The 8716-nt window shown below is 32.1% G+C and overlaps 2 protein-coding genes across 2 annotated transcripts in view; both read left to right on the top strand.

The window, feature by feature from the left end:
* The window catches only part of LOC107645176 (protein TIME FOR COFFEE), a 4652-nt gene extending 1190 nt beyond the window's left edge, over window positions 1-3462 (top strand). The window contains exons 5-10 of the mRNA XM_016349143.2: window positions 31-91; window positions 185-422; window positions 502-568; window positions 691-763; window positions 844-1230; window positions 1350-3462. Of these exons, the coding sequence (XP_016204629.1) occupies window positions 31-91; window positions 185-422; window positions 502-568; window positions 691-763; window positions 844-1230; window positions 1350-3104 (2581 nt within the window). The 3' untranslated portion in view covers window positions 3105-3462. The remainder of the gene's footprint in view (window positions 1-30; window positions 92-184; window positions 423-501; window positions 569-690; window positions 764-843; window positions 1231-1349) is intronic.
* The window catches only part of LOC107645177 (ent-copalyl diphosphate synthase, chloroplastic-like), a 7342-nt gene continuing 3526 nt past the window's right edge, over window positions 4901-8716 (top strand). Inside the window, exons 1-5 of the mRNA XM_016349144.2 lie at window positions 4901-4978; window positions 6724-6913; window positions 7419-7489; window positions 7685-7762; window positions 8240-8543. Coding sequence (XP_016204630.1) covers window positions 6787-6913; window positions 7419-7489; window positions 7685-7762; window positions 8240-8543 — 580 coding nt within the window. The 5' untranslated portion in view covers window positions 4901-4978; window positions 6724-6786. The remainder of the gene's footprint in view (window positions 4979-6723; window positions 6914-7418; window positions 7490-7684; window positions 7763-8239; window positions 8544-8716) is intronic.

The raw sequence follows: 8716 nt of genomic DNA, 5'->3' as shown, positions 1-8716 counted from the left end.
CCCCATTTGGTTGGTTGTTGAATTTGCTAGTGTGCCTGCTATTTCCGAGGACAAAGGCCAACGAGTGGACAAGTTTGAGATTGATCTTATGGTAGGATCCCTTCTTTGTTTGCATGGCAAATACATTTCCCCCTTAGTTTTTGCTGTCAAGTATATTAAAGAAGAATGGTGGCTTTGTGAACAGGCTCCTCCTCCTATGATGACATCCCCAGAAAGGGATAATTTGTTAATGTGTGAAGATAGTGTCAAACTTAAAGATAATGCAGAAAGACTCGCTAAGAAAGAGAAAATGAAGGAAGAAGACAAAGACGTGGCGATGGATGAGTTAAAACTTGATTTGAAGCCAAGCAAACATATCGAGGAGCAGGTTAGAAATATGGAGCAACCCATTAAATTCACAAACCTCAAAGTGGAGAAAACTGGTAACTTGGCACATTTATTATTTATTTATTATTATTATTATTATTGTTCAGAATTAATGTTTCTTATTTCCTTCTTCAGGTGAATCTAGTTCTGTGTCTTTGTCGACAGCGGTATCAGAAGGGCCAGGCAATCTCCTGGCTGTCAGGTATTACATCCTTTAATTCCCTTGGATTCTGCTTTCATTCTGCTGCCAATCCAATTTTACTATGTCATTGGTGGTGTGAATTTTGTGAGTTGACTTTTCTAAGATCAGTAACTGTTGATCAGCAGATACATGGCACCCATGCAGAATGTAGTGAAGACTGAAAAAACCACAGTTTCCGCAATGGCCCCGCAGGAGGTACTATAATTTTGAGCTAAATCAGTTCTTGTTGTACCTGTTTGAGTCTTTTCCTTATTCTCATGGATTTATTCATGCAGCATATGAGTTTTGTTCTCTCTGAACCTCGAGCAAAGAGATGTGCAACCCATCATTACATTGCTCGCAACGTCTTCTTCCACCAACAACGTACAAAGATGAACCCCCTTTTGCCATCAGCTGTTGCCTCTGGTCCTCCTCCGTGCAACACAAAGTACAATGATATCAATTGTATGCGCTCTGCAGGGAGTATGCTTGTTGGGAAGAAGTCTCAAAAACACTCAAGTTTGAACCAAAGTGTTGCACAAGAGAAGGGATGCGCTGCTACTAACGATTATAGTCTTGCTTCAGTTAGAAATTCTGCTCTTGCCAACTCAATAGATTCAACACAAATGAAGCAGCTTGTGCTTCAGCAAGGTTCACAACCAGGGTCAACTGGTAATCTAGTGGTATGATCTTGTCTTATTCTTTTGTAAAGTTCAAGAATAGGATGCCATGTTGTCTTATTTAATTGATTGCTTTGGTTGATATCATTTTGGAAATTAACGTGCTTTGATTTTGGATGTAGCATGGCCCTGCTTTCCTATTTCCTACTGGCCAGCATCAAGCATCAAAGACAACCACCGCTATTCAGGCCGCAGGAGTTAACTCCACCAGCAGTGCTGCCTTATCTAATAAATCCCATAGTTCACCCGTGGGAGCTCTTGGTACCTCCTCTACATTGGCAGGAGTTGCTGCTGCAACGGGCTTTAGCTCCCCAAATTTGACAGCCAATGACACTCCTTATATGACAATAGTTCCCAATAGTGGGTATCCATTCCCCTTCTCAACTCCTCTTGGAGCATCTGCTGCCATCAAGGGTGCAAGCCCTGCACAACCAACACCTATACTCAATGGGCCTTTGTACACTTCTCAGATGTTCCATCCTCTTCAACATCCTCACTCCCAATCATTGATTCAACCGAGTTATCTCAATGCAAGCAATTCAAATGGTTCATCTTCTCATAAGCAATCACAGGGGACACAAATCAATGATAATAGTGTTTTAACCACACCTATGCAACTACAGCTGTTACAAAAGCAGCACGCTTTGCTGTCTAATCCTCACAAGCATGATGAGATTGGGATGGCTGGAGAGAACAGTCCATCTATTGGTGGAACATCTTACTCCCAAAAGAATGTGTTTGGGCAGAACTTCACCATTCCGGTTCAGCCAGTGAACTTTTCTTTCAGGCCATCTGGAACATCAGATAATATTGTTGGTGGTAACGGTGGAAATTTCAGTGACAAGAAGCAACTGCCACAGGCTCCAAAAGGTGGAGATGATCGTATGCCATCTCAACCTTTTGCCATATCATTTGCAGCATTCAATGGTTCTGCTGTTCCTTCAAATCTGAACTTCTCTTCTCTGGCACAGAACCCAATGATATTTCAGAACCTCCCTGACATTGCATCATGGCAAGGATATCAAGCTGCAAGTGCATCTCACACTATGCAGCAAAACATTTATTCAGTTACTGAAGGGAAGTATGGAGGTAAGTCATCCCACCAAGATGATGAAAAGAAAGCCTCAACTTCTGGTAAGTCATCAACCAATGTGCCAACGACCCTTGTTTTCGATAATTCATCAAAGAATCTCAACTTTGTGCCACCTCCTATGAATGTAAACTGGCCCAGCCATTCCATGACTTCGACTTCAACAACCTCGAGTTCGCCACTTTCTAGTATTGCTTCAAATTCTCATCAACATCCACTACAGCTGTTTCATCTCCAGCAGCAACATGGTATGTTGCAGCAGCTACCTGCCATGCCTACTCAATATAAAGCATCATCAACTAATTCTACCATTGCTACAAAACATGTTAACAGTCCCACAGTTTTCTCGCAAACTCTTAATCAATGCAAAATATCTAACCAAGCTTCTCAGTCAAAGAACACATCTATTGTAACATCTGCTACCCCATCGCTGAATGGTTTTTCTTATGAGCAAGAAAGAGTTTTACAAGGTCACAGCCAAATATCTTTCGTGGGAAGTTACATGCCAGCCCTGCCACCCCAACAAGGGCAACAACTTCTGAGTAACACCCAGCCTTTTGGCACAAATTCAATAGTTGCAGGAACTCCACCTAATGGTGGTGGCAACATGAAGACAAATTCCCAAGGAAGCAAACCTGTTCCATCATTATCAATAAACACTTCACAGAAGCACCAAACTGAGAATTCCTCTGCCGGGAGCAGCCAGAAATCTTCCCCAGTTTGTGGGAGGAATGTGCCATCAATATTAAGTTCATTCCCCAGCCACCTGTCCGAGCTGAAGTATTAGAATTCACATGGCTTATTTTATTTCAACAAATCGGAAGAATCTCATGTTGGAAAAGGTGGAACCACTTGCTTTATATTTGTGGTGAATTGTGATAATGAAATGAAGTTACAATCGATTTGCGCCTAACAATTTTGAAATCGGAAGTAGGGGATTAGGAACTGCATTCTTGTTGCCTTCTATAAGGCAATTATTTGCAAGTTCACCATGAGCCCTAATTATGTAACACAATAACACATTATATGCAACAATTGTCGTGTGTAGATATATATATCTCTCTTCTTTTACTTTAATTCTATAGCAAGAAATGTAATTAGAATTTTTATCCCTTGTCAATTTTAGTTGAAAAATCTATTGTTCATTTAACTTCTGTTCACCTTTTAATATTCATGACCGGTATTTTTTGGATATAACAAAGCGAAGAATCTCATCACAGGCTTGACATGCTGCAGCCGTAAGGTGTTGGTTAAGTTTTAAGTTGGTTAAGTTTTAAGTTTTGCAAGGAGAGCAGACTGCAAAGTTTAAAAAGTGTCTAAAAAGATAATTATTTTTGTTAATTATGTTGTGTATATATTAAATTTATTGAAAATAAACTAAATTATATGTGTATTTATACATAAATATAAATACATATATTTTTATTAATGCAGTGTTATGTGATTGAATGCATCTGTGTAAAATATTTTTATATTGTATCAAAATTAAATTCTTAAATATATTCGTTAAAATATAAATGATTTTTCTTTTTTATGTAGAGAAATTAATTTATTATATATTTAATATCATTAAAAACTTTAAATTTTATATTTTTATATTTTTTTTTATATTTTTAAAAGTATCATACTTATAGTAAATCAAGATCCATGTAAAAAATTTTTGAATATTTATTGGTGATTGATGTATTTAAAATACAGGTAAGATTTCATATTTACGTGAATTACAAGCCATTAAATTGGTCAAATGGTTTAATGAATATAGTGGAGAAAATATAATTAAATTAAGAGCATGTAATTATTTTTTATTTGAATACGTAAGTAATTTGGCTAAATTTTTTCATAATGATAATATGTTAATATTGTAATTCATTTTTAGAATTATAGAAGTTAAATTCTAAAGTATATTCTGTATTCTTGATGTACTCTCAATTTATATATTTTTAAAAATCGAAACATTTGATTTTTATATTTTAAATCAAACGTACTACCTCTGATATTAACACTTTAACCATTTATAAATTTTAAAAATAATATTGTCAATCTAATATAAAAATAAAAAGTTAAATATTTTATGCCAAAACTATCTTTTACTTTAATCGATGATTCGTAGATTGGGTAAAAAAACGGTTAGCCAACCCGGGTGATCTGTAGCAAAATTTCCTCACTTTAAAAATAATATTGTCAATCTAATATAAAAATAAAAAGTTAAATATTTTATGCCAAAACTATCTTTTACTTTAATCGATGATTCGTAGATTGGGTAAAAAAACGGTTAGCCAACCCGGGTGATCTGTAGCAAAATTTCCTCACCTACCCTGTAGTTAATAAGTTTATCATTCAACTTGACTGAATTTAACATTTTCCAAGAGGATAATCTTCCTTTTTCTCCTAACCCATTATGATAAAATAACTCTACCTTGAAAAATCCGAAAAAATTTAATTAAGAATTAAGTCAACCAATAGAATAATTAAATTTTTAATATCACATCCTATTTTTTAAAGCTTTTAAAATTAGAATACGGATTGAAGAGAGAAAAAAAATCTATATAAAGAGGATTAGGATTTAATTACCTTATTCTTGCAAGTATAGTTAACTTCTCAATTCTCAAAGGTCAGTTCTGTCTGGGAATATCAATTTCTTCCTCGTCCCTCAATAGTTGTGTAAGCAAAACTTTCATGCGTCTCATTACTTTTGCTTCTCTCTTTTTCTTTCAGTTTGTGTTCTAATAGCACTTAACTAGGGGCTTGTTTGGGTGAGCTTTTAAAAAAAGATCTTTTTTTGAGTTATCTTTTTTTAAAAGATCTTATAGAGAAGTAAAAGTAATTTTATGTTTGGATATCTCATGTAAAAAGGTCTTTTTATCTATCAATTATGTTTGGGTATAACAGTATAAAAGTACTTTTTTGTTCATTTATTACATGAAAAACATCTTTTTTTTAAGGAAAAAAGATCTTTTAAAAAAATATGTAAATTACAGCTTCTCAAAAAAGATCTTTTTTTTATTTTACTAGTGCTTTTACTTTTACTACTAGAAATTTGCCAAACACGTTAAAAAATAAAAAAAGATCTTTTTTCATTGAAAAAAGATCTTTTTTTAACAAAATAATGGCGCCCAAACATGCACTAGGTACTCTCATTCTCCTTCTCACCCCATTGTGTATTCATCACTGTTCTCCACGCCATTGTTTACATAGTCTCTGAATATCTGTAAACTCCACTTAAAAAAAAGAAATAATTGATACTATTTGAGCTAATAGACTACAAATTAAATATTAAAATAAAATATTTATATTGATATATTTAATTTAAATTACATTTATANNTATTTTTTATATTTTTAAATTTATAATATGTTTACAAATTATAATTGGATGATATATCAAATTAATTTTAAATTATATAACTTTCTTAGATTAATTTATAAAATGAGATGTTAGAATTTGATTATTGGATCAATAAAATTCATTATGCATGAAAAACTAGCGTTATAAACGTAATATTGGCTATAAATCATATATACAGTGTTTTTGCATAAGTATTTCTTCTTAATTATAACTGACATTTTTTTTTGTAGTCTTCTGCATGAATATTGAGATCATACTTAAATGGAAATCTCTAGTTTGGTATATAACCTCTTGGAGTGACTACACGTACCTAACCAGTTTTTGGGTTAGTGACTTCGTACCTATCAAAGTCAAGGAGAGAATCATTATTAAGTTTTATTGAAAATATAAGCCATTAAGAGAGAAACCAAAGTATTTTTAATACTAATTTTCTATTAATTTTTTAACTTTTTTTTTTCTATTTAATAGTGGAAGTATAATAGATAAAAATTAATTAATGACGTTTTAAAATAAAAATGATACTTTATTTACAACCAAAATAAAAAAAATTATATATTTTTTAATTATTTGTTTATTTATTCTAAGTGTACAAAATTATTTTTAAGAGACATTCATGGTTATGCGATGTTCATTCTTTATCAGTATGTATGCTCATCTCTAGAATAAACCAACTTGCATTGTGGTTGTCACACAAAATAAGCAAAGTTAGTACATGTATTCTTGGGATATACATTAATCTTACTAATAACAAAGTTAGTGCGGAAACATATGTTAAATTTAAATTTTTAACACATTGAATATTCATTACAAATAAGTGCGGGTAAATGTTTATAAAAAAGAAAAAAAAAAACATTTTAGGTCATCAAAGACATTTATTGATACGGTAGTGGGTCATCAAAAAAGTTAATTTATTTGAAAATTGTTCCATGGAAAATATGTACTCATTAAATCCAATTGTAATTTACAAAAAACACAATTTGCAGTAATAAATTATCAATGAACATAATTCTCTAAAAATATGGTTTGAAATGGTACATAATCTTCTGTCACACTTTTTACAGGACCAATAGAAGTACAATAGACCATAGAACACAGAGGCAGCTAGAATCTGCGGCAACCAGTGCATGATGACTTCTCAATTTCTCTTCAATCTAGATCATACGGTTCTTTACTCTGATCTTAGTGCACCTTCACACAAATCTAGATTTGGATTCAAGTTCTTCCTTCAAGGTCCTCCTGCTAAGTTTTGGGGTATGTTTGTTTATATATGAATTTTGTTCTCTTATTTAATATATATATATTTGATTCAATTTATCTTAATATATATTATCTATACATAAAGAACGTGCATAAGATTATTTAATGTTTGTAAATTAGAAATTTCTACAACATAAGGTTCGTGGATTGTGTAATATGGAAATGTCTCATTCTAGATATTTTTTTAAAAAGCTTTAAAAGCTTCTATGTGCATATAGTAGTAAGTCTATATGTTATTATATATTATATAATTTTATTTTGGACTAAAAAAATTATCTTATACTAATAATTAAATTGTTAAACATACTTAATGTCAAATTTAATATAGGTAAAAATTTTAAATAGATAAAGCCTAATATAAATACTCAAATTAGTGTACATAGGTGTTTTTGTATTCACCAATCCCACCTTTTTTTTTTAACAAATCAATCACTTAGCTTGGTTGGAACATCATCATTTCTAATAATACGTACATATTCTCACCAAATCATTATTGAAGGAAAATATGCAAAGAAAAGTGGTGGATTTCGTCCAATATCTGCAGCATCACATCCAGCTCTTGGATTCAAGGTCGGTGGACAAATTTTTTTTGTTAGTTTATGATAATATTAATATTTAGGGACTATACAACTGCTGTTGTTAAACATTGCTTTTTCTCTTCAATTCATCGGTTAAGTTATGTACGAATGATTATTAAAAAGTATCCATGTGTTTCACATATTATGAGTACATTATTGGGGACATATTAACGGTGAAGTGTCTCAGGAGGGTGGGCCGTACTTCAAATGGCTACAAACTTTGAAGGACGACGTTGAATCAACTGAGGAACATGTTTTTCATCAGGTAGATTTACATGCTTGCCCTTTCAATTTTAGTACTATAACTTTAATAGAGGTTTAGGTGATTGACACTTTTTCTTTGATTTTCTCTCAAATCAACACTAATCTAACTTTCTTCTTTTTTAGACTAGGGATGTTTGTCTCTTAACATTATTATTGTGTCTTTACAACTATATCACATGTTGCATTAATTAATAAGAAGGAAAATTTTATTTTCTATAAATTATATGGTGCTTAAATCTATGTTAGGTTTCAACTGCTTTAATTAATTTTGTATTTATTTATATATTAAAATTTGAAAGAGAATATTATTCTTATTATTCTTAAATTGATAATGCAATCTTATTTTAAAGATTTTGTACGTGAAAATTTCTTACTAATGCAATTGTCAATGAGAAACGTGATGTTAGTTACTACATTTAATCCATAAGAAGGGTTTTATTTGGTTTGTGATGAAGTGGTGATAATTATATTGTATAAGGTGGTGGTGACAAACGAGATAAGAAAGAAGATAAATGTGGTGAAAAGGATGTTAGGGTCAATGGAAGATGGAGAAATAAGCATATCAGCTTATGACACAGCATGGGTTGGTCTGGTGAGAGATGTTAATGGCGGAGGAGGACCTCAGTTCCCATCTTGTCTTGAATGGATAGCCAGTAATCAGCTTTCTGATGGTTCTTGGGGTGATGCTCAACTTTTCAATGCCCATGATCGCATTCTTAACACCTTGGCTTGTGTTATTGCATTGAGAGCATGGAATTTGCACCCCCAAAAATCTCACATAGGTAATTGATTCATCTATAAATGCCACCTCATCTGTCATCTATATTTATTTATTTATTTTTATTTTCCATACTATCTTCAATCAAAAGTTTTGTTTAAGAGTTCGTGGTTTCATCAATCTGTTTATAATAAACACAATTTTGACATTTGTATTTTTTTAACAATTAAATATTTG

This window comes from Arachis ipaensis, chromosome B06 (assembly GCF_000816755.2).
Source record: "Arachis ipaensis cultivar K30076 chromosome B06, Araip1.1, whole genome shotgun sequence".
NCBI classification, from domain to species: Eukaryota; Viridiplantae; Streptophyta; class Magnoliopsida; order Fabales; family Fabaceae; genus Arachis; species Arachis ipaensis.
Note: the sequence above shows the minus strand (reverse complement) of the source record. Positions and strands in the feature narration are given on the sequence as shown.